Source organism: Cololabis saira, chromosome 13, assembly GCF_033807715.1.
Source record: "Cololabis saira isolate AMF1-May2022 chromosome 13, fColSai1.1, whole genome shotgun sequence".
NCBI classification, from domain to species: domain Eukaryota; kingdom Metazoa; phylum Chordata; class Actinopteri; order Beloniformes; family Belonidae; genus Cololabis; species Cololabis saira.
In genome coordinates, this window is record NC_084599.1 from 34609553 (window position 1) to 34636022 (window position 26470).

A 26470-nucleotide genomic window follows, 5' to 3' on the forward strand; every position below is an offset into this window, starting at 1 on the left:
TACTTGTGTCTAAGACCAGCCAGGCCCCCCGACCCGTACATACTAGCACCAAAATAGTCTTTAATTGAAAAAATGAACATTAATTATGTTTTTTTGATACATTTCTCTTTGGTTTACTCTGTATACATATGACTTTGTTTTTCTCCAATGTCACCAATGTATAAAATACGCACAAAAGGACATAAAAGGACATAAAAATATTTCAGAAAAATGTCTCTTTTAATAGGAGACGAACATTTTTTAACATTTTTCCTTTAACAACCTGTCGGAGTAGTAATGATATAATAATAAGGAATGAAATCATTTCCTGCGTTTGTCACCAGTGTATAAAAAACACAAAAAAATATTAAAGACATTCATAAATTATTCCTAACAATGTCTTTTGAATGACTCATTCGCAAATATAATTTTTACAACTGCATAATTTCAAAGCAGACAAAGTTTCGCACACTCCCAGAGATCTCTGGCGCCCCCCCAGGGGGGGCCCGGACCCCAGGTTGGGAGACACTGCTTTAGAGGATCAGAGCCCAGGTCCTTCTATGGTGTTAACCGTGTTCTTCAGGCCCTGAGTTGTTCATGTTCATGTGTGTGTTTATGTGAATAAAAAGAAAATGACGACAATAAAATGACATAAATGTAGTCAATTCCTTAAATCTCTCAGCAGTAAACTCTTAACAGTACAATAAGGCACTATTGCAAAAGAAAAAAAAACAACATATTTCCAAAAATAAAAGAACAATTTTATGGAGCTAGAACAGTCTCATAATTCGCAAATGCACACACCGTTTCACAAATGCACAGGACAAGTTTCACAAATGCACACACCGATTCTTACCGATACGGAGATCACAAGAAAAGCAGAGCAGTGATCTCCTCTCCATCCCGTGTTGCTGTCTTGCTTATTTATCTTTATTCCACCAATCCGAAATATTAATCACTTTTCTAAGCGAACGGCGCCAGTTCAAACAGCAGGTGTATCCGCCCCTTTAATCTGATTGGTTTACGAGTAAATCGTCCCCCACGTGGGTGCGCTCATATGATTGGCTGAAACAAAGGAAGATATCTGATTGGTTGCAGATCCTTCCGTGTTAAAAAAAAAACGTATTTGTGGATCGAGGGGCGTCAGGGGAGTCTCAAAAGTCACACGCAAATCCAGCGCAGCTCACAGACAAAAAAACGTTTGTAAATCAGGTTATATTTGTGTGTGCATCAAAAATACATTTGTATATCTTGTCCTACGCACGTGTGAATTGTCCTGTGCATTTGTGAAACGGGGTGTGCATTTGCGGATTATGAGACTGTTCTAGCTCCATACAATTTACACTGTCTAGTCACTATTTTATTATTCTGTAACATCTTTTCATCTAAAGATCAATCATTTTATAAGCGGAGGTAAATAAGAAATGCTTTATTCCACCTTTATTGAGGTTTAAAAGTGTACATGTGTGTTTTGACTCGAAGATTGAAGGCATGAAGGCAGGTTCAGGGAGAACACAAGCTTTAAATCTATCTATTCACTTTTTAACTTAACAAAAGTCATTTAAAGAAAGCCAAATGGCACATCTAATCAGGCACACTCCCGAACCTCAGGGAAGAGACAAACCAACGCCACGACTCAACAACAATGGAACAAGCCTGACACTGTCTTTCCGTCCACCAGACCTACGATCCAGTCTGAAGCCGTGTAGCCAGTCAGCAGCTGTAATCAGTCCAGACATAGTAATAGAGCCGGCAGACATAACAGGAATCAAGGAAATGCCTGAGTCACACGGCGACTGTCGTCCTCAACAGCTTTAACCCAGGATGGGATTTACTCACACACAAAGAAGAAGAAGAAAAAAAAAAAGAGTTTCAACCTCAGATTTATTCATCCAACTCAAAAACACACCCACTAGTTTCTTTCTGTTTGATCTTATGTAAACTTTTCTCATGATTTCCTCACATGTCCTACGGTCTGCTGGCATTTTCATCCGTTTCCCCCGATCAAAGACGTCAGGTCATAAAAAATACCAAAACGTTTTTCTTTTTAATTCGTAGATATAGTTATATTATAAGTTACATTTAATAAGAGCATTTATCCAAGACCTCAAAGGCTAAGCACATTAAAGGTAGTATGCAGTGTATAAATGCAGACAAATCAGTAAGAAATGCTGCCAGCAGAGTGCATGTTTTAACTCAGGACTGAGGAGATTTATTTGATTTCTTTCCAGAGGAGGCATTTGAAATACGCCAGTCATTCAGTTTCGTCGTAAATAATTAACTTGATTAATTTTGCTGCCCTGAGAGAAGGTGAGGGAGGGTCACCTGCATGTGCTGCAGTGTAGTTATTCGTGTATTATATCATTGTGTCAGCATGAGCGTGTTTGTGCAGTGTGTGGGCACACATAATAGGCTTTTGTCTCACCGCATCCTATTTTTCTCCAGCGGTCTGACACACACACGCGCACACACACACACACACACACCTCATCTCCACACAGTTCCTCCTGGCTTCCGTCAACTTACAACAGTTCAGAGACAGCAAAACAGGAACAATCTGATACTCTCTTCCTGCCTCATATTTCCTGCCCCCTCCCGCAGAGAAAGAACGAAACAGATGAATGAAATGAAAAGGAAACATGAAAAAAAGAGAGACCTAGATATGAATTAGACAGTAGGAGGATGGTGGTTGAAGGATGATGTTGCTGCACCGCAGATGTTTGTGCGTCTGCATGAATGTGGACCGTGTGCAGCGAGGATGTGAGCTCAGATCATGGGAACACAATGAGACCAAGTTTTATTCAACAAACCTGCAAGCAGCTGACAGAAAGACTACCTGCCCGGAGAGTCCATGAAATCCTGCATCTATAGAATCCTGGAGGCATCTTTTTAAATGCATTATGCATAAAAACATGCAAAAATGGTACTGCACATTCAGTTATATTAAAATGATATTTAACAATACATTTAATAATTGCTTGCTTCTTGTTTAAAAGAAGAATAAAAAGGTAAATAGAGCCAACTCTGTGTTTGGTACTGCTCTGGAGCTCCCAAAAATCATTTTGTAAAAACAAAAGTTGCTGCAATGAGAAGTTAGTATACACGCTACGCTATGCAGAAGCCTTACCCCTATACATGTATTAATGTCATATGTATTTTCCAGTTCTTTTAAGATACTGGAATGCTGAGTAACATCTGTAAGTGACTGTCCCACTTGCATACAGTAAATACCAACTACTGCTTGTTAAATCGTTTTATTATGAACATCGTGTGGTTTCATTTTTTTCATTTATCTTGGGATCAATAGGTATGGGTTTTTGTTCAGCCAATGTCGGATATTATAAAACAGAAAACAAATAAATAAATAAATAAATAAATACAAGATTTGCGCATGAGTGCTGAAGCCAACATAACCAACGTCACATTGCTGTCCTGGTCAACCAACTGTCTGTTAAACTTCTGTTAAACTGTATCAGTCCACAAACCCTGGTAAATCCCTCAGAAATAAGAAACAAGTGATTGGTTTTGTGAAGGTGAGTAAAAATATCACAGGTGTAAACCTAAACTGTCTTAAACTGAGCAACATCAGGGCTCTAGAGGAAGCTTGGGCCTCCCTGCCTCCCATCCATCCACCCATTTTTAAAGGATTTCGTGTTGCAGTGGTCTGGTCGCAGATTATATCAATAATGGTACTGAATGAATAAATGGGTAGGGTGGAAGAAACAAGAAAATATTCTTTAAAATATATATTTATTGTTATTGGAGAGATCAATAACCATTTAGTGTACATTTTGAGCTTTAAAAATGAATTAAATCAAAACAGGATGGGATTTTTTGTTGTGAACAAAAGTTAAATGTACTCTTCTAATCTTAAAGGAACCAGCTGAACGTTCATGTTTAGAGTAAAGATGAGTCAAATGCAACCGTACCTTGTCTAACTTATGTTTTAGTAAAAAATTTAAAAGGTAAAAGATGAGGATGGAGCTGTCTGTAAGTGATGTTTTGGCATTTTAAGTTGTAAATACATATAGCTAGATAAATGTGTTTCTCATTATTTAAAGATCCTTTAAAGCCTAAAAATACCACAAAATAACATAAAACATTAAGCAGAAGAGATGTGCATGAAAAGAAAAAGAAAAAAGGTTGAAAAAAGAAAGTGCGACTGAAAAGTTGCTGCTGCACAACTTGCAAAGGAATAAAGCCGATATCCTGCTGAGCTGGTTGGGTAAAGACCCTCATCAAGGGTCCCAATGCAAATTCTGGACATGCTTCATGAGGCAAGCATACGTCCACACAGTTTCTCCAACGCACACATGCACACTCATGCACACTTACACAAACTCAGAGCACCTGATGAGCTGCGGTTGTGAAGGAGGAAGTGAAAACTCAGTCCATCTGCTTTGACAGGAAGTCAACAGAAACCACACAGAGGCATTATGACGTCAATCAGAGCCACAGGAACACCTCCTCACACTACACACACACACACACACACGCACGCACACACACTGATGCATATACTGTAAGCCAGGAGAAACACTCACTTAAATGAGACGTCTCATCAGTCTGAAAATACAAGATTTCAAGCTCAAAAACTATAAAATACCACAGTTCATTCAAATATACACTTCTGAGGGATGAAGTGACGCCTAAACATATGGCACGGTTAAATACACTATATAAACATTGCTAATTAGCTTTAAATAACTGTGTAGGTTGGAAATGAACTACAAAAAAGTAAAAAAAAAATGCATATGTCAAAAATAAAACTAGTTTAACAGACTGCATATAAGCAGAAGTCTAATATAGATAGATGTATACAGTATAGATGTTAAAGGACCAGCCAAATACTCAATACCTGTAAACAAAAAATGAGAAAGCAGGGAGTAAAGTTAGGCCCTGTTTACACGTAGCAAAAACTGTGGCGTTTTCATGCTTTTTTGGCCGTTCGTTTACACGAAAACGAAGCTCAAAGTCACCAAAAATGATAATTTCTGAAAACTCCGGCCAAAGTGGAGATTTGCAAAAACTCAGTTTTCACGTTTGCTTGTAAACGGAGGGAAACGGAGATTTAGGCTTCAGAACGTCACATTATGCAACAGAAACGTCACCAGCGTCATGTGTGCGACCTGTGTTTACAATTTGTTTGGCCACGGTCAATATATTTTTATTTTAGTTTTATATTCTAAAGTCACACTTAAAAGTAACTCCACGTCTCTGTCACTCCAAACGAAAGACTCTCGTTCATCTTGGAAGTAACTGGAAGTTACACGTGTAATTTGTTGACGTTTTTTTCCAGGATTCCGATTGGCTAGCATGACTTTATCTTCTCGTTACACTGCCGCCTGTAGGTTTGGATGCTCATAGCACCTTAACAGCGTATTTATGCGGGTTCGTGTAAATTATGGCATTTTTCAAAATGAAGAGGGGGAAATATCCGTTTTTGTAAATACCCAACTATGTATAAACGTGGCCTTAGTTGTCCTGACTTTACTTCTAATGTGGCGGCTTCATTTTCACCAGGCGCTTTGAAGTCCTATCTGGCCGAGTTGGTTTCATCTAAAACATGTCAGTGGTTTGTTGCTTAAACCTCTTCTCGGTTTCGGAGATGCTCATCTCACAACATGTTTTCTGTTGATGTTTTTAATGTTAGTTAGTTAGTTGGAACAGCAGCCCCAAGGTGTGAAATCAAACACTCCATCATTCGTTGCATTATCACATTTCTTCTTAGAGTAAATGTGGGTTTTTTTCTCTCAACACAAAGCACATGTGTCACACATGGAGGAAAAACCTGGCCTTTCGCTCCCGTTTAGACAACAGACATCTTTAGACTCCCCTCCAGTGTTATTACTTTTTTGAAAAGAAAACATTTCGTTTAAATACATTTATTGATCTAATTTGAGGTGATCGGTGCTGCTGTAACACGAAGATTAAAGTCCTGATGTAGGCCACTAAGACTGGATAAAAAATGGCATGTAACAATAATTACACTTTAACTGAGTTAGAGTCAAAATTAGAATGATTTCATTTGGCTTGTATTTAACTTGTTTGCTTTGGCCTGTGTTGGACTTGCTTCTGTGCCCCGGGATGACTTTTATCCCAAAGCGGCGCTATATAAATAACCTGAACTGAATTTGAGTTCAATTTAAAAGCTACATTTAAAACTTTTTTTTTTTAGGTGATGAAAAGGTTTTTTGGTTTGTTTTTTTTAATCACCAATGTACAGTCCCAAGAGTTAGGCCTATAGAGTGAACAAGTTCCTTACTTTTTGTTTTGTTCTGCTACGAATCAGGTGTCTAAAAGTACATAAATAATTAAATTAATAATAATAAACCCTTGACTTGACTTGGGAATTTAAGTATAATATTCTTTTTAATTTGTTATTCCGATGTCAGCATTTGAAGTGGATCAGCAACATACTTACAACTTTGATATGAAATGTTTTGACCACTTCAAATGTTGAATACTGTACAGTACGTGCTTATGTATCCAGCTCTGTTATAGCTCTTTAACAAGATTTTCCATATTTTGGTAATCTTTGATAAAAAAAAATGTCCACACACAAGTTGAGTAACAAAGATTATGAATCAGGCTATATTAAAGAAAATTGTACTCTCTTTGTCTCTTTATTTCTTCCTCTGCTGACGATGTTTCTGAGAGCAGAAAGTATACTAGAGTGACGATCCACGCCATCTTCAGGTGAAGAGTGGTATTACATGATGGTGTGGCCCAGAGCTGGTTGGTTACTTTCTCACTCACTTCACCATGCATCCGTTCATAAACAGCGTTAATATTAAGTCTGACTGCTGTTTTTTATTCACTAATATGCTGTTAATTTTTGTTCATATTATTGGACGTTTTAAATGTTGAAGAAATATTTCTCCCCTTGAACACAGTACACTGAGAAAAAAACTATGGATGTATGTCTGTCTTCTGATTCTGAGCAGCAATGGTCTTGGCAGACCCAGTGGACCACTTCAAGTATCAGCACTGCACAAAGGAATATTCTCACACACACACACACACACCAAGCTGCTCATAAAGTCATCTGTGCTTGACAGCACATCCTTGAACCCTATGTTACTGGTCTAGACGTGTACATTCAAACATGAAATATTGCAGAAGCACGCACACGCGCACGCGCACACGCACACGCACACACACACACACACACACACACACACACACACACACACACACACACACACACACACACACACACACACACACACGCACACAGCTGCTTGAAATCAAACATGATAAAGGACGGAGGGGAGGCTGGCTGTTATCTTGGAGCGAGCTCCGTTCAGAAACCCGCCGTGTGTGAGGCTGCATGTGCACGGGTGTTTGTCCGGACTGCCGCTTTAATTGAGTTTAAACAAGGTTAATGAGCTTGATGACAAAGTAGTCTGGAGTACAATGTAAGCACCGCCGACAGATGGAGAAAAAAAGAGAAAGCCGTCACGTAGGCAAATTCATGAGAGAAGGACAAGACAAAGGGAAGAGGGAGAGAAGAATGGCAACAAGGAAAAAGGGAGGTACTGTGGATGAATGCCTGAGCCAGATATGAGCCGGATAAGTTTGACAGAGGTAAAGACACGTAGCGAGACATTCCTGTGATCTTCTTACCTGGGAGACAAACTCTGGTGATCGGAGGCTGAGTTGTTGCAGCAGGAGATCTCCTGGACAGAAAGAAAACCAACATCACAATGTTAAACAAAGCTTATTCTTTTCTTTTTTTTACATGTCTTATATGATTTTGTCTGAATTACAAACACCCCCACTCTTTATCTCCAGAAGAAGTGCATAAAATAAACAGTTTTTTGAATTCTTTGAGAAAATCTTTTAAAAATGAGAGCATGTTTGTCTCTTTCCTTTAATTTCTAAAAATAATGATAAACCAATAAGCACTCAGTAACTCTGTCTTCCTATAGCTTTGACGATGCTATTAACTGGGTTTCACTGATGCTACTTTGGGGTTCTTTGGAGATGATTAATTAGTTAATTAAAACACGAGCATTAGCAGGTCCTTGTGGGCTGCTTTTGGATGCTTCTCTGTCCCAACACCTGATTCAGACCTTGATGAGTATCCATTCATTTAAATCAGGTCTGCTGGACGAGGGAAACGTCTCAAACATGCAGACGTTGTGCTCAGGGTCCTAGATCAGGTGTCATCAAGTGTGGTTTATAATCCTGGTCAAGTCTTTGTATCGTGTGCCGAAAACATCCACCCATAACTCAGATTCACCTAAAACAAGCAACATCTGACATGTAGCATTAAATTACACCCTTAATCCTGAGTATAAACCAAAATACTGTATATAGGTCTATGTCTTTCCACATATCTAAGTGTCTCCACTCTTCTGTGTTTTTCTGTGAGATTTAGAGCTGAAAGTAGGTCAGATGCTCTTCAGGTTGTCAATAAGAGAGGCTGGGTGTTAGTGTGTGGAAAGGCAGACTGCTGTCAGCATCTTTAGAACTTGAAAAACACACGCACAAGCCACCACGCACGCACGACAAGAAAGAGAGGTGGCCTACATGCATATTTTCAGAAAATCTGGATCTGCAGACCCACATTTGCTAGGAGTGATTCAGTGTGAGGCGGCTGCGGCTCTCACTCTGAGAGACTGTGTCGCTTTCATGCACCTTGTGGAAATTAGGGACATTTTCAGTTCCTTTAATGCCACGTTATTGTGAGCAAAGCACAGATCTGAGGCACCAGACCCCTGGTGCAACCGACAAGAAATGCATACCAATGAGGCATTTCGTCTGTGCCAGTTATTGTGCGAGTTGTTTTGCTTCACTACAAAGAAATAATCCATTACAGGGGCATTTTAATCAAGCTGAATATTTCAGAAACATGTTAATTATCTGAACAAATAGAAATAGAGGGGGGTAAACTTCTTTTCTTTTTCGTTGTGAAAATGGCATAGCATTTAATTTATTCTAACTGTTAATGAAATTGCCACTGTGGCATGTTGAAACCCGTTTGTGATGGTGTGCATGTTTTTGCAGGAGACAGGTGATGTGCAGGTGCGCATGACTGCTGGGGCAGCTCAGCTGCTCCGCTGCAGGAGGTGGCGACAGCTGTGACGTCACGCAACCACACCACAGTTACTTTACAGCTCCACACTGCCATCTTGTGGACAGAGGGTTGAATTGCAGAGCTTGTAAACATCCTTATCATTTCTTGTAATAAAATAAAGACAGACATTTTCAAGCATTTTTCCCCTAAATCTCGGAATGTTGCAGAAGTGTTTTCCTTCTGAATGTGGAAGATTTGTTCTAAAGAGAAACGGAATGCTTTATTGTCTTCATGCAGAGATACTCACTTGCTGGAGGCACACTGGACATTGGTCAGTACTGTAAAGTTATTCCTTACACTTCGAAGGCTCGCCAACACCTAAAAACGTAGAGAGAGATCATCATTTTTATCCTATAAAAAGGACAAAACAATCTTATAGACACGTTTTTTTCTGTTACATTGTAGACATTTACATATTGACTCTAATTCCCCATTTTATGACATTTTGTTGTTTATACAGGACTGTCTCAGAAAATTTGAATATTGTGATAAAGTTCTTTATTTTCTGTAATGCAATTAAAAAAACAAAAATGTCATACATTCTGGATTCATTACCAATCAACTGAAATATTGCAAGCCTTTTATTATTTTAATATTGCTGATTATGGCTTACAGTTTAGGATTAAGATTCCCAGAATATTCAAATTTTTTGAGATAGGATATTTGAGTTTTCTTTAGCTGTAAGCCATGATCAGCAATATTAAAATAATAAAAGGCTTGCAATATTTCAGTTGATTTGTAATGAATCCAGAATGTATGACATTTTTTCATTACAGAAAATAAAGGACTTTCTCACAATATTCTAATTCTTTGAGACAGTCCTGTAAGACAAGGGGATGAAAAGGGACGAATATAAGAAAATGGAGCATTTTCAGAGACGGTCAACGAGATGTTTACCTGAGCAAAGGGAGTCACGATCAGGTCATCACCATGTCTGCAAACACACAACAAAGAAATACGCTAAGAGACAAACTCACACACGACACACACAGCAACTAACAGTTCGCAAATAAATCACCTCATCGCTGAATTCTGACTATTTTCATCAATTTCTTTGTCTTAGCTCAAAGTGTTTTCTCTTAATGCTCAAGAGATAGTTATTGTCCAGTTTGTGAAGGAGAAGAAATAATGATATCTTTTTCTCTATATTTCTTGTTCTTATATATTTTTTCTTGATTCATGTAGGTGGAGTGAATTATAAAAATAGATATTTTGATTGGTAGTGAAGCATAAATGCTTGTTAATTAACTGGAGTCATCCGAGGATGGAAAGCAGACGACTTGGATGGTTCTGGGTCAAAACCAGGAGTGTTTAAGCTGACCGTCTGTGTTAGTTTAGGAAAATACCCAACTATTCCTCTCCGGATTTCAAAAATTAGTTGTGTTTGTTTTCGTTTTGTTGCATTCTGAGTCAAACAGTCTGTGAGGATGATGGACTCCTGAAAACTCCCTAAACCCATCACAAGGTACTCACTCTATGACTGCTTTAAATTAAAATGTTTACCACACACTGCTACGCTTTGTTTCCTGTCCTTTTAATTTTTTTTGGTTTGCAGCTGGAAGGGGATGAGCTGTATCATGAAGTGTACGTTTGAAACGATGACGCTAACTTCACCAACAGTCGAAGAATCACAGAGCAGAAGTGGAACAGGCAGATGGGACGAGGGGGACATGTACCTGGACGAGATCGACCTGGACGAGACTGGGATGGGAATGCAATAATTAAACTGCATCCATGAAGGGACAGAGCACAGACTCTACTTCCTGAAGTAGCTTCAGTCTTTTAATGTGCGCAGCGGGATCCTGTTTCTATTTATTTTTGTCTTTCATTGCTCGCAGCTGACCTCCATGCAGCTGTGGAGCAGCTTCTTCTCTCCACGATCAACGCCACATACTAGTCCGTTTATTCAGTGGGAAGCTTCTGCAACTCTGTTGCATTTCATTATCACGGGGTAATAACTCTTCTGTGTCGTGAGAGAATGGTTTTACTTCAGACTTTGAAGTAAAATACAGACTAAAGTATTAAAAATCTAGCAAAATCTATACTCAAATTAAATCCCGTTGCTTTGGACTGAACCACACTGATGACAGTAAGGTCTGTGAGTGTTTGGACGATGACAACGGTTTGTTTCACCATCACAGTGGATCAAGATGACATCAAAGTATAACCTGTCAGTTTTAACTGAAGGGGTTTCACAAAAATATAGCACTTACCGCCTGGGAATCATAGCCATTTTAAGTCTTTTTAATTAAGTTGAGATTTAAAAAATGTTTTTTTGCACTTCAGTTTTTTCCTTGAACCCCAAATGGGAAGCTCCAGCAACCAACAGCTAAGATTAACTTTTATCTGCTTCATTTGTCTTGAAGAAACTAGAACAGACTGGACCTATATGCATAGTTTAGGGATACATATTCTAATTATTTGTGGTGTGTTTTTGCTATTGGCTGCAGGTAAAAAACACATTTTGCTGCCCATTGTACCAGGTATAACTGTGCATGTGACAAATAAAGCTTATCGTGTTTTATAACCCGGACAATTAACCTTCTTTCAGTCAAATATCCGATACCTTTTGAGCTTTGTAGCACCCTATAATGTAATAATTTCCTGAAAATGTAATAACGCCTGAAATGTAATAAAATTTGCACTTACCTCAATCGAAAATGTAATAACTTCACAAATATTGTAATAAAATATCCTGACTGATATTGTAATAAAACTTTTACCGATAATGTAATACCTTATTACATTATTGGGAATTTATTACATTTTCAGGTAGGTCTTTTTTTTTCTTCCAAAACTGATAATGTAATACTTGACAGATAATGTAATATATATGTTTATTTTCAGTCCAGAGTTCTACATTTTGTGTTTTAAGCATCTAAGAATGTAATATACACTGGATTTGAAACACAAGAATGACTATTGGGTTAAATTGCAGACTTTGAGTACCATGTAATAAATTGCCAATAACGTAATAAGGTATTACATTATCGGTAAAAATGTAATTACAATATCCGTCAGGATATTTTATTATTTTATTTTATTACATTTTATGTTATTACATTATTGGGTTTTATTACATTTTCGATTAAGTTAAGTGCAAATTTTATTACATTTTCAGGCGTTATTACATTTTCAGGAAATTATTACATTATAGGGTGCTACAAGCCTTTTAGAAAGGAAGTACCATGCTTGAACGGCTGTAATTTCTAAATGTTAAATACCATATGTTGTGAAACTTCCTAAATTAATATTGAAAATCATCAATATTTACGTACAGTTCAGAGGCGATGGAGGAGTTTCGTGACATGGACTTGGGGGACAGCTCATAGTCACTGTCAGAGCGATAGAGGAAGGACTCCCGGCGCTGATTATGTCCTGGGAAGTTGGTGTGGAGGACCAGACCCGAGCCGGGGGAGGCCTGGGGGTCCAGAGGGCTGCAGCTGGCTGAGGGCCCATTCTCCACATCAAAACTGGGAACAGATAAACACAACGTTTTAAATGGTTATTATTGTTCTGGTTTTTTCTTTTTTTTTCTTTTTATCAGTATTGAGATGTGCAAAGATGTCCCCCTCAAATACTATCGCAGATTTTAAGTTGCAAAGCTTCAAAACTTAGTAGACTCATAGCTTACAAACATCTCACAGACCAAATATCCAAACATGGACAAAAGTAACCAAACTTAATCTGCAGCTCAGTCCTTTCCTGCCATTTCAGCTGATCATCTATGTGGTCACAATTAAGACACTGTAGGTTTGATTAATGTCCTGCACCTCCACACATCCCACCAACCAGAGGTGGGTAGTAACGAGTTACATTTACTCCGTTACATTTACTTGAGTAAGTTTTAGGAAATATTGTACTTTTAGGAGTAGTTTTGAATCACTATACGTTTTACTTTTACTTGAGTAGATTTGTGAAGAAGAAACTGTTCCTCTTACTCCGCTACATTAGGCTACGTTGAGCTCGTTACTTTTGTTTTAATCCGCGTACGCGTCAATCTCATGACATTACTGGGTGATTCTTTGGGAAAAATGTTTGTTTTTGCATGTCTTGTCACATTTATACAGACTCAAACACACACAGAGTTTCTATGAGTTCATGGGCTTGTTCTAGTTCTGCCTTGTTAAAAAAGAAAAGTACAAAGGCTTGAAATGTTGTGCTACTTGTGCTTAATTTATTTTTTATTCTGTTATTATTTTATTTCTTTTATTATGTATTAAAATACTTGAATTTACTTTAAAATTATTTTAATTTAAGCTAATTTTTTTATTCATTTTAATTTATTTTATTGTTTTATTGATCTAATTTGCCTGAAGATGATTATTTTGTACTTTTGTCTGTTTGAATGGTTGTGTTAAAAAAAATGATCAGACGTTACTCAACAGTTACTCAGTACTTGAGTAGTTTTTTCACCGAGTACTTTATTACTTTTACTCAAGTAATTATTTGGATGACTACTTTTTACTTCTACTTGAGTCATATTATTCTGAAGTAACAGTACTTTTACTTGAGTACAATTTTTGGCTACTCTACCCACCTCTGCCCCCAACACATGCACATTTGCTGAAACGCTCGACGAGACTGACCCTGAAAGGTCACGCTGACACGTTAAGGAGCGCAGTGTCCATTCACAGATGAGACTTAGTAAACACGACGACCGTACAGTTATCGACGAGGACAGTGAAGGGATGAGATTCGGAAGCGTCGCCAAGAAGGACGAGGTGGAGAGTCAACAGCATCTTGTCGACTCGCCGTCTTTTCCGGCTCCGTTTCTTCGCAGATACTTTACAAAAAAACAGCATGTGAGGCGTTTGACATTTACCGCCTTCTCTTTTTCCGCTGTAGTTGGAGTTTGTGAGTTTTTAATGACTTAGTTCCCGTGCAGCTTTTGTATTGTAAACAGACCAGCAGAAAGGCGGCTGGTTACACTATAAACTCCAACATGAAAGGAGAGTTGATGAATGTTTAAATCCTCATGGTTTTTCATCAAAATATTAGATGTTATGCTTGTCCTCATGTCAACTCCTGACATCTTCTGATCATTTGTGGGACATTGACGTGGGAGGAAGGATGAGAGCTTTTATTTACATCATAGATGGCCATCTGGGCCCAAGAGTCATACGGGACTACTGGACTACTACAACAGTAGGAAGGAAAACAGGAAGCTCCCGACACAAGACAATATAAGTGCTTAATTCAATTTTGTGCGGTCAGATCAACATGGGTGCGTAGAAACTCATGCCTGCACTTCACAGCGCGCAGTGACCGCTTGGCTGCTTCGCCCTCAGGCCAACCCAGCGCTCTGTGCTGCGATCACGTTAAGAGGCGACCAAGTCTGGATCCAGGGCAGACAAAACTGCAAACACATGTCACGACGGCCTACTCTTCCATCATTTTCCACCCAGGATTGGAAGCTTTTACTTTATTGGTTACAATTAATACGGAGAACAAAGGGAGCTCAAAAGGATGGCATTTTCACCAGGGCAGGAAATGCCTCCGAGACCTGTTTGTACTAAAGAGGCTTTCAGTTAAATGCACAACCCCTCAGTCAATCTTCTCCGAAAGAATTTCTTTTCTTCTTCTTCTGAATGCACTGTCTTGAGATGAAAGATAGAGCAGTTTAAAAATCTAAATTACAAACACACTGTCTCTTATTAGAAGCACTATTTAGAGCCATTTAGCTTTAATATAGCGTGGGCATAACACGTTGCATGTTGACTGAACAGATACAAGTTTAAAAGACATAAATGTAGCATGAATTAATTACCACTTATTACGTGGTAAGTACGTATTATTCTGTTTTCTGCTGTCGCCGTACTGTGCTGACTAAAACCTCAACTAATGTGAGTCGTGTCAGGAAATCACACTGAGGTAGAGGTGTTAAGATGTCTCTCTTCAACGGAAGGAGAGGCGTCTTGATGGCTATTCTTTTTTTGGAGATAAGAAACATTAAAAGATTCTTCATTTTGTTAAAGCGACGACGTTCAGTCATTCAGACACTGTCTCAAATAATGACAAAACAAGACATGCAAATAGTCTATGCCTCTTAACACTGCACAACCTTAAACTTATATATCGAATATACAGTAACTAATATTCATTTTTAAATTCACTCACAAGTAAGCATTTTTTGTGAAGTAAATGTAATGTTTAAATGTCTATCACAAAACTCACCAATAACTAATGGCTAATGGACAACCAGGTAAACTTGTTTAGTGGGTTTGTAATTGGTTTTTTTCCACATGCAGGAAAACCTCCCCTCACATGATGCGGCGGCCACAGGCCGAGTGACAGATGCATAATAAATGAGAGATGTCCATGAAAGAGTCTTTGTGAGTTTTAAGCATGGACAGGAACTCGAGTGTGCCGCTAACTGCTTTCCCCGGACATTTTTCTTCCTCCTCCGAGAGCCAGCACACATCGTAAAGCCCAACCAACAGATTGCTCTCTACATTATTGAGCTGCGGGCATTTTGTAAAAATGTGGCACACTTTTGGTGGAGGACTGTTGTTCCTGAGAAACCCTGTGTGACAAGCCCCTGCAGCCCGGCACGCTGCTGCGCTTCAGTGGAACCAGCTACATGCAGCCCAAGGGAGCCGGTCTCTAATGTGACAGGTCACGTGACCTGCGGACGCCAGAAATAAGTTTCCATTGCACTTTTACTAAAAATAAACAAAGGAATATATCCTTTTTTCTGAAATGCCAGAAAAAAAACCCAAAAAACACTTCAAGTGACTAAAAACTTAGAATACATGGGAATTTTTGCAAAATGGACTTATTTCATTGGTAACAGACACGTACTTTGGGACATTAGAAACGTGATCTTTCTCTGTACTTGACACAACGCCATGACGGCTGTATGAGACGCTGCACTGTAAAGCAAACTCATAAAATGAGTCTGTCTTTACAACATGCTAATTTATATGAAGCCGACAAGGATGCTGCATCATGATAAACAAAGCAGCGACGGATGGAAGCTGAAGGAAATATTGTTATATTATCAGAGAGCAGAAGCTTCAGCTGCAGTTATAAAGAGAAAAAAAGTGTTGTTGCTAAAGTTAATCATCTTAGGTAAATCATACATTTCTAACATGATTGATTGACAGTCGGCTCAGCCAAAGGCAAGCTGTTCTCACTTCCTCGCTCGTAATCGTCACGCTACCGCACTTAACCAGAGGTGTCAAAAGTATTCACATTCATTACTCAGGTAGAAGTATAGATAATAGAGTTTAAAAATACTCCTGTAGAAGTTGAATTATCAACTCAAGTTTTTTACTCAAGTAAAAGTATAAAAGTACTGGTTTCAAAACTACTTAAAGTATAAAAGTAAAAGTAATGTAAGGGGGAAAAAAGCCATTAAGGACAAAAGACATTGAAAATGAATGCATCTTAGTATAATGCAAACATATTAAAGAACCATATATGTGTACTATTGAGCATTAACATGTGTTTCAGAGAGCAGACGCGTACAAACCAATAGGGTGTCGGAATGGTATTATGTTTATACTTCTCATTCAACCACAATCAAATTCACTCTATCCGGATGAAGCAATTTAACTGGATAGTTTTTTTTAAAGGCCGAAATGAAATAGAGTAACGAGGCTGTTTTTAAAATGTAAGGAGTAAAAAGTACAGATAATTGCGTGAAAATGTAAGGAGTAAAAATAAAAAGTCGTCTGAAAAATAATTACTCCAGTGAAGTATAGATAACCAAAATTTCTACTTAAGTAAGGTAACGAAGTATTTGTACTTTGTTACTTGACACCTCTGCACTTAACAAACCACTTAACAGCCCAGCATCGGCTAAACACGACATCTTTTATTTCGTCAAATCAGCATGTTAAACGGTATATTCTGCTGCAAACGTCTGCCGGCAGCTCTGCAGGTATGTATGTAAGTATGCAGCTCCAACCCACTGAGGAAGCTGGAAGGCAAAGCTAACTGTCATATGAAGAAATGGAAATGGCGTGATGTGTGTACAGAGAAGACAGAAAATAATCATCAGCTGCGTTTGTCTTCTGTTGACTATTGTTGCAACGGCGGCAGGAGATGTTTCCAGCCACTTTCTTCAAAGTCTGGAGGTACGAGCGTTTATGAGAATTACGCTCATTTGCACAACAACGCAGCCGCACCTTACTGTACATCGTCCACTGAACGATGGACACCTGAGGGCTCATTCCAACACATTCAGGGGACTCCAGATGAATAAAACATTAAAAGTGGAAAAACAGTCGAACACTATGAATCCTCAGAGAAACTAGGGACAGAAAAAGGGTTTTTGATTAAACGTTTAGTTTTGCAGAAGAAATGAAATAACCCTTTAGGATATTATTCAGAAATAAGTCTCCTAATAAGCTCATACAGACGGCGGAGCAGCTGGGCGCCGATCTGAACTAATAATATGAACATTTATGGATTCGCTGACTTTCTTGTAAAAACAGAACTTAAAAAAAAGAAAAGGAATCCAATTCCTAGATGGCACCGGCAATCCCCGACCCCCCCCATACACACACACACACCCACGCACATCACAGACCATGGAGAAAGCTAAACATATCTTATTTTTAATGGCCACTTGAGACCGTCGGGAAGCTTGTACTCTTGCTTTCAGCGACTCTCATCGCAGCTCCATTTGCAGAGCGTCAACTGTGAGATGTTTAAACTCCAAAAATGAGAACTCCGACTACACCGACTGCTGTTACCTTGAGTAAGTGCTGAAAGACAAACAATAGACCCTTTCGTTTTCATACTAATCTACATAAAATGACAAAGACGAGATACCCGACAACATCCTTTTAAAAAAACTAACACAAAGAAATACCTTGGGAAGAAAACAAAATCACTTTTCTTTGAGATGGGGCATCCCTGGTGTTCAGTGGATCGGCACATTTGTCCCTGGAACTATTCACATCCTTCAACACTTTTTTCTCAATGTTCATCTACAGAAGGTCGTGGATCTTGCACGTTGCCTGCGTGTTAACGTTTCACACCAAAATTCCTCGATACTTCAGAGAAGTGCTCGGGTGCAGCAGATTGGAAAATCCCCGGTAACTAACGATATTCATCATGTAACAGAAGAACCGAGTCATATTTTTGGCATTATGTTGCACTAAAACAATCAGGAAATGCCCCCTGTGACCCCAGACTTATTTGCTAGGATGACAAAATTCCTTTCCCATGATCCAGCTGGGTCTGTGTGACTGATGAGCGGAGACATGAGTGGCAGACTGAAGACTCCCACAGCTACAATGAGAGGCAACATTTTCTCAGGTGATAAAAAAATACAATTGTAGAGTTATTCTGGCGAGAGCATCTCAGATCTGAATCTCCATCAACATATGACAGATGTAAGCTAAACTTCAGCCAAATATTCCAATAGTTTTGCTTGTTAGAGGTCAAATCTAATCCAGATGATTTAATGATGATGGTAATAAAAACATACACAGTTTTGGCTCCATAAACCGACTTGTGCTTATGTTGTCTTTTATTCATTGGTTGTACAGCACTTTGGTCGACTCGGGTTGTTTTATAAAGTTTGGACTTTGACTGCAGAAGCCGCTATGGCCAGCCAGCCACCTGCAGAGGAAGCGTTGCGGATCGTTGAGTTTATGATGGGCTGCGTTTTCTCAGAAAAGGAGTGAGTTCTACGTGTTTGGTTGATGATTTGTTTCAAGAGGCACTACAGCAGCCAAATATCGCTTACCCTACCTTTTAATTTGACCAGCTGAGCAAAAATAACAATTAATGAGTCACTCAGTGGCACAGTGGGTAAAGCGAGCAGCTCATGTACTGAGGCTACCGTCCTCCTGCAGCGGTCGCAGGTTTGAATCCCGGCCTTTGCTGCATGTCATCCCCATTCTCTCTTTCTACCCTCTTTCTGTCTGCAACTTGAATAAAGGGCCACTAGAGGCACAAAAAAATCTTTAAAAAATAAAATAAAATAAATAAAATAACAATTAATTAGTACAATCAATATGATCTCAAATTATTATTTTTTTTAAATAAATAAATAAAGTAAGTTAAAACTCTTTTTTTAAGGGTCTGTCACAGACTTAACATAAGTTTTACAATTAATACACTTTTTCCTGAATAAGGGGCGGGGAAGCCTGGCTAACTGCCTCTGGTTTTTATTAAAACATCATATATCGGTATGTACAACTACGTACTTTACAACTAAATTTAAGTAAATAAAAATGTATAAATTAGCTTTTGTGAAAGCCAGTTTTGTTTAATCAAATCCGTGAAATGTTTTTATTACTGGTATCAGTGTATATATATATATATATATATATATATATATATATATATATATATATATATATATATATATATATATATATATATATATATATATATATATATATATACTGTATATATATACAGACCAAAAGTTTGTTTGAATGAGAAGTTATTTTTTTTATGTTCATGGCTTACAACTTCACCTTTAAAATGAAAGTTATTTTATTTCAAAACGTTTGTGTGACAGTGGATTACTGTTACCTATAAAAGTCACTCTATTTCCTTGTCTTTGAATGCTATGATTTTAAATAAATAAAACAACCCAAGTTAAATTACTTAAACTTGTCTGAAAAGGTTTCAGCAGCAGTATGCTATGATTATATATGAATCCATTTATAGATATAAATAACTATGTCGGCAAAGATGAGACTGCGACGCCAACATATCATCTAAGTTCAAGGTGAGGAAGTGAACTTGTCAGCAAATACTCACTTATTTAAAAGCCCAGTAGGGCTTTTATTTCTCAGCTTATGGCAGGACTAATACAAACATTTTTAAAGTCTGACAAAAACCCACAATGTTAAACAACTATGATTTCACCTCCATGATCTTAAACATTTTTAAGACAATTCTTCTGGAACATGACAGCGCTGCTGTTTCTGCTCATATTTTGCCAGTAACGTGTCACAGCGTTAAGAGTTTTGTGTCGAAAGGTTTCTGCTTCTGTTCCAGCACGTGTTTTGGTTAATAACTGAAATCTTGATTCTACGACAAACAGATGAAAAATGTTGCGCGCTTTCGCATAGACATGTGGCAAGAGGCAAGAGGGATTGCTGTTTGTGGAAAGAAGTTTTGCTTTCCTAAACCTAAAGTTGCCATTAAAAAAAAGCACAAATTAAGAAAAAGCTGACTCATAATGAACAGGGAGACAGACAGACGGTGCTTTGTAAAGAATAAGAGCCTCAAAGTCTCACAGTCAGGGAGAGAAAGCGTTCGTATTCTTTGAAATTATCTCTTCCTTCCCGTGTGTTATGGACCTGCCAAGCAGAGGCCATTTGTCTGGCGCGCTGTGTAAACAGAGGTGCTATGGAAACACCTCCGGTTTTTCCTATGGCTACGCTTCCAAAGGAAACCTGACTAATGAGATTGGCCTCAAGACATTACAATTACCCCGTCCTGCTAAAACGCACTGCTGAAAACACTTGAAATATCAACGATACATAGATACTAATGTTCAAAGCAAAGAATAATTCATTACCGGGACATATACAGGGGATATTTTCCGAAAGAGAGGGAGGCTACAACCTTAGGGGTCAGTTTCATTTTAAAGTTCTCAACAGACGCACAAACACTGAAGAGCTTCTGTATGTCGACCTGCGGAGTGAAACTGTGGAACAGCCTGAGCATGGAGCTAAAACAAAGTCAAAACATATCACAATTTAAAAAAAGATACAAAGAAACATTCTTTTAAAAATACAGATGCGAATAAACATGTAGATATGTACATTTTTTTATATATGTAGATATAGATGTATATTATGAATATAGATATGTTATATGTAGGTATGTAAATGGATATATTAAGTTGTATTATACGTACAGTATTTGTATATCTATATCTCTATTAATATATATTGATTTATAGTTATATGTAGATATGTCGAAATATAGATTTATAGTAATTTTTATGGATGTAATTGGAGGTAAATATATGAACCAGTGTATATATAACATATCTACTCTTATATAGTTATTCAAATATATTGTTATACCATTGCTGTCTATCGTTCTCTATTATATTGTCGTACTATAGTAAAGTAATGATAATGTAATTAATACTATGCATTATAATTACTTCTATTAGTACATACATACATAGTAGCACAACTAAATGCTTGGCATTATATATATATATATATATATATATATATATATATATATTTGTATTCTGTTTTTTTACTCCTTTGTACTCTTTTTTTATCATGCATGTTCGAAATAAAATTTTCAAATCAAATCAAAATCAAATCATTCTTCCAAGAGCCTCTCTGGTTACTCTAGAGTCCTACCGAGGCCTATGCTTCTCACACTTGGCTATTCTGTCATAAACATCTGTGTACTGATCCAGTTCTGTGGAAGTAGAGGCCATGAACTCCTGACTGCGTCTACTGACAGCACCGCTGGTCCACTGTAAGGCATTTACCATGAGGTGGCAGCAACCAGAGGGAGATGATAGTACCAAAAGCCCTTTTTATACACTTTCTGTACATACAAAGCCAAATTACCCTGGTTTGTCTGTGGGGACTGTATCCACACCATCACTTAAGTGGAATGGCACTTTTGAGTCTTAACAGGCCTTAAATAACAATTTACAGTAGTTGAACATAAGTCAATTACATCACGTGCCATTTGCTGCAAACACATTAGGATTCCATTTCAAATGACTTTGATCTACATTAATTTGGTTCTTGACCAAAGGTTACTATCCTCACCATCCAATAATAGAGCTACTTAGACCCACTTATTTGTATTTAGGCTCAGAGGGGTCTGCTGAAGCCCATCCCAGCTCTCGTTGGGGGAAAGACCAGGTTGCACCCTGGGTAGTTACTATCATGAAGTCTGAACACATCCGTTACTACAATATTAGCAGAACCTGCCACCATTGCAAATATTTGGCACTGAAGAAGCAGCAGAGAGACTCACACTCAGGATGGCTCAGTGAAACATGCCAAAGCTCTGAAATACCCTAAAAAGGACTAATGAGCTGACTGAGTGATCCCTGCAGCCGTGGCAAAAATAGAAAGTACGTTTCATCGTTCAAAGATGTCAGTCAGACTTTTCTTCTATAAATCTGCAGCAAAAATTATGCAAAAACAGGTTAGTTACGCAAGAGGACCTAAAGATGCACATGCTGACGCGGGCAATTCACAACGCTACGGTCCTGAAGTTCAACTCAAAGTAAAATAAAATGTGGAAGAGCAAGCACACCATTCATTTGGTCAAACAATTAAACCCTTTAAAGCTGCCCACGTCTAGTATAACTTTCAATCACGACGTTTCTTAATAATATCATGGCCATTCACTCTAGAAAATTAAATGATAGGCACTCTAAAATCATCTGGGAATCTCACAAGCCTGAGAATTTGAGGTAAAAAAGCATTTTGGATGGAAGGTTAAACGTCTCCAAGAGCCCCGAAAAGCTCCAGTTGTTTTCTATTTAATCTTTTTAAAGACTGAAAACTGGTCAGAGATGTAATCCCGATCGCAGTACCATCTTGAATATTTATATTGTTTGATTTTGTAAAAAGTATGTAGACAAAAGTCAAAGTCTTCATGCAAAACACAATAGCAAAAGCTATAGGTTTTAGAAGAAAAATGTTAATCTAAAAGCATTATTATATAATATGGTCACTATATTATCAATGTTTAATTAACAGTACATTAATTAATATAGCAACTCCTATAAAGTTATCTTTTATACTGTATTACTATATAAAGTTCAACATTGATAAATCTGATATGTTGCTGATTTATCAACGGGGAAAAAATAATAAAGAGCAAAGCTCTGATACACAAATATAATCCTCCAATCTCACATATTTAGTTAAATATTAAATTATCAAGATGAACAAGGAGTTTAGACAGAAATGTCCCTGTTTGGAGCAGTTGTTGTAAGAAGTCTGAAGTTAAAATAGTTCAAATCTATTCCTTTTAATCACTGATACACAGATGTGCCACCTGAAAACCAGCCAGAACCACAGCTGGTTCCAGGCTTGAGGTCATAGAAGTGAAACTAAGATCTCACACAACCACGACTCTTGTGCTGCTAAAACTAAGGAGGAGAAGACTCACGAGCTCAACTAGATACAGGACTTATTAATAGAAATTAGGCCACAAATGTAATTATAGCTTATGCAGAGTCATTATACATGCACGTTTAGGTACAACGCAGTCCAGCAGATGCTCCCATTCAGAGTAATCTGCAGTGTAAACCAACGGCCCTCATGCCACATGAGGACACACCAAACAGTGCTGGTCACGGGCGCGATGACAGCGGTGATGATGAAAGGACGGGTCTGCGGGCCGATGCCGTGTCTGGGTGTGCGTACGTTTGGGTGACTGAAGTGAGACATGATACGAAGCAGAAGGTTGGAGAGGGTTTGAAAAGGCAAAGAGGAAATGAAAAGAGATGCGATTCTCACATTGGATGTTTGTTAAAAGACAAAGTGAAAATGAGAAAAAACTGAGCAAAAATCAGATACATTGTGAAAAACGATAAACCTTGTAAGAATGTTTGATGATATCCTGACAGAAAAAGATAAACGATTTAACTTGATAACAAGTTACAACATGTGTTTTTAAAAGAACCTGCAGTACTTTTACTTTAACTCAGTATATTTTGATGTTCAGTTTCAGCCCGGCTTCAGGACAAATGCAAATATAATTTTAGTATAAGTGAGATTCTCATCTCTCTGCTGACCAGAACTGTGAGCCCTTTTCTTGATTCTCTAGCTGATGACAGGTGAGTACCCCAGTGAGATCGGCTTCTCTGCCTTTCTCTCACCGGAGACAAGTCCAGATCCAAGGTGACCCTCAAGCTTGACCTGAGACAGAACCGGTCCCCCGGCACCCTTGAAAAGAGGTGCACAAAGATAAAGAATGCAAAGTAGTCTTACCAAATATTATTGTTTTCAGTTTTTGAGCTTCACTCGCAAGATTTGCAATTTAAATTAGATGTTTTTTTTGTGAGCTTTGATGTTGTAAGAAAAGAGTGGGATATAACACTGTAAATATCATATTAACGCTCTAAAAAGAAAATGGATTCCCCATAATTTCCGTACTATTGAGCGCACCTGAATATAAACTACACCCCCTACATTTAAAAAGAAGACAGATTTTGTTCATATATAAGCGGCACTTGTCTAAAAACTGCAGGTTTCTGCAAAGCTAAATGTATTGGTATGGAGCCCGTTGGCCCAGAAAAATCCATAAATGAACCGCATCGTTGTTAAAGCCGTAGGGTTCAAAGCGCGTGAAAAAAGTAGCGGTTTATAATATATATATATATAATAATCCAGAAAGTACGCTACATCAAAAATACACACTAATGAATAAGTATAATTATCGCTTTTGCTCTTTTATTTGATTGATTTTTAAAAAACATGTCTGATGAGGTAATCTAGTGTCAGTTACAGAAAAACTGATTTTTTCATATTTACATTACATTCGACACATTTGCTACGGTCTTATTTGGGCAAGGGAACCTGTGCATTTTTCTTCCTTCAAAAGCGGTTATGACGTTCTCAAGGTTGAGAACAACTGGGTTAGGCTTAGCTAGGAGGTGAACTGATGGTGTATCTGATGATAGAGGTATAAAAATACATTCAGGTTTTTGGTGACAAAAGTCATTTTACTGATTTTGCTTCTTTTTCAAAATAAAAGAATTTGAAACAGGATTTTTAACATGTAATGGGGCATTTTTGCACTTTTGATTTGACACGTTTGCTAGAAAAGGGTAAAAACACTGCTGCTGTTGCTGTGCAACAACATTTCCAAATCTTGGCATCATCATCTTATCCCTTAGCCTCCTTCTCAAAACCATCACCCTCAACATCCACAGAGTCACCATTGTTTTATTGCGTGTGATCCTCCCAGCCATCAGCATTACTACTTGTTATCATCAACTTGTCATTATCATAACTGACTTAATCACCATCATCACTGCACGAGCCACTTTCCTCCAGCGGCACCTAATTCCAGCCTGGGCCGGTCCCCTTGGAAATCAAAAGCCCAGGACCACGAAACCAGAGCATGGCTTAAGAGTCCTCGCCACATTTCTTCCTGTGAATGCATCTCCATAACAACATATCGCACTAAGTAAAGAGTACTCCCAAAAAAATACTGCAAAAACCACAGAGAACTACAACACCCCACCCATGAGCAAGCGAGCACAACACACTGCTATTCAAGACCTGCCCGGGGAGCAAAATGGGTCAGCAAGCTGAAAACAAGTCACGTTTTCAAATGCTGGGATCATGTTTTAAAAAAAAAAGCATGTACAATTAAGCTAAAAAAGAAGTTAAACACATGAATGAAGAAAGTTGTTGACTGTTAACACTGAAAAAACGTCTAATTGTGTCATGTTACATTCGTCACGGGGCTTCGCTCATAGCAAAGGGATGTTGGTGTGCAGAATCACACTGGTCCGAGATGATCCGATGTAACCAGTACCAAAAATCCTTTTGTATAGAGAAAACAGGCCATAATCTTTGTTTTTATGCCATAGAAATCCAGGTCACTGACCATGTATTTGGCTAAGCCCATCTCTTTGAGAGATTATCTGTTCCTGCAGGAGATGTGAGAACCAACCCCTGTTACATATACACTATGTAGGCTAATGCATGCACACAGGGCAGAGGCATGTGTGCAAATATGCTGTAAACAAACAAAAGCACACTAACGCACAGTTCACAAAGGCACACAGAGAGAGTAGTCATGGAGTAATTATTCTCCAAAAGCTCCTTCAGCTCTAAAGTACCTGTCTCCCGCTTCAGAAACGCAGCGGAGTACAGTAACATCTGTGTACTTCTCCTTTCTCCCGCGGAGCCCAGTACTTTCCACAGGAAACCCTCTGTCGCAGAGGTGAAACCAGCCGAGACAGAGGTGGACGCTCCATGTCACCAGACCTCAACTACTGTATCCTACACGCCTCTTTGTCCCCGCCTTTGACTAACTACCAAAAATCATTCAAAACCTCTTAATATTGACCAGTAAACGAGAAGTTTTGAATCATCTTGAAGATTTCCGGCATCATTTGGGGCATTTAGAAGTTATTTGGCTGATGTAATTGAATTTTTTATTGAATGCTGTTTCCTCAGACTTGTACAGCTAAAGTCCCGACCAGGAAACTGTTTCAACCGCTATCAGCATCAGTACTGATCAGTTCTGACTTCTTTCACTGGTTATTGTCATTCCCCTCTAAGGCTTTGGGGACTTTATTACGGCTTTTTACTTTATGCATTATTGTCCATTTTACTTTGGTATAATATAATAAGGGAGGACTTGTGTCGCCAGCTTTAGACTTTGCAATTTCATATCACAATAATCCTATTATTGTTAGTTATTTAAAAAGAAAATACACAGAAAAGTGCATTTAGCCTTATCCTT

At 38.2% G+C, this 26470-nt stretch overlaps 1 protein-coding gene across 4 annotated transcripts in view; it reads right to left on the bottom strand.

The window, feature by feature from the left end:
- pde4ba (phosphodiesterase 4B, cAMP-specific a) overlaps positions 1-26470 on the bottom strand; it is a 234395-nt gene that overhangs the window by 58681 nt on the left and 149244 nt on the right. For all 4 annotated transcript variants that reach the window (XM_061738743.1, XM_061738744.1, XM_061738745.1 and 1 more), the window contains 4 exons: positions 12343-12537; positions 9962-9998; positions 9312-9382; positions 7609-7661 (listed from right to left, as the gene is read on the bottom strand). In XM_061738743.1, the coding sequence (XP_061594727.1) occupies positions 7609-7661; positions 9312-9382; positions 9962-9998; positions 12343-12537 (356 nt within the window). The remainder of the gene's footprint in view (positions 1-7608; positions 7662-9311; positions 9383-9961; positions 9999-12342; positions 12538-26470) is intronic.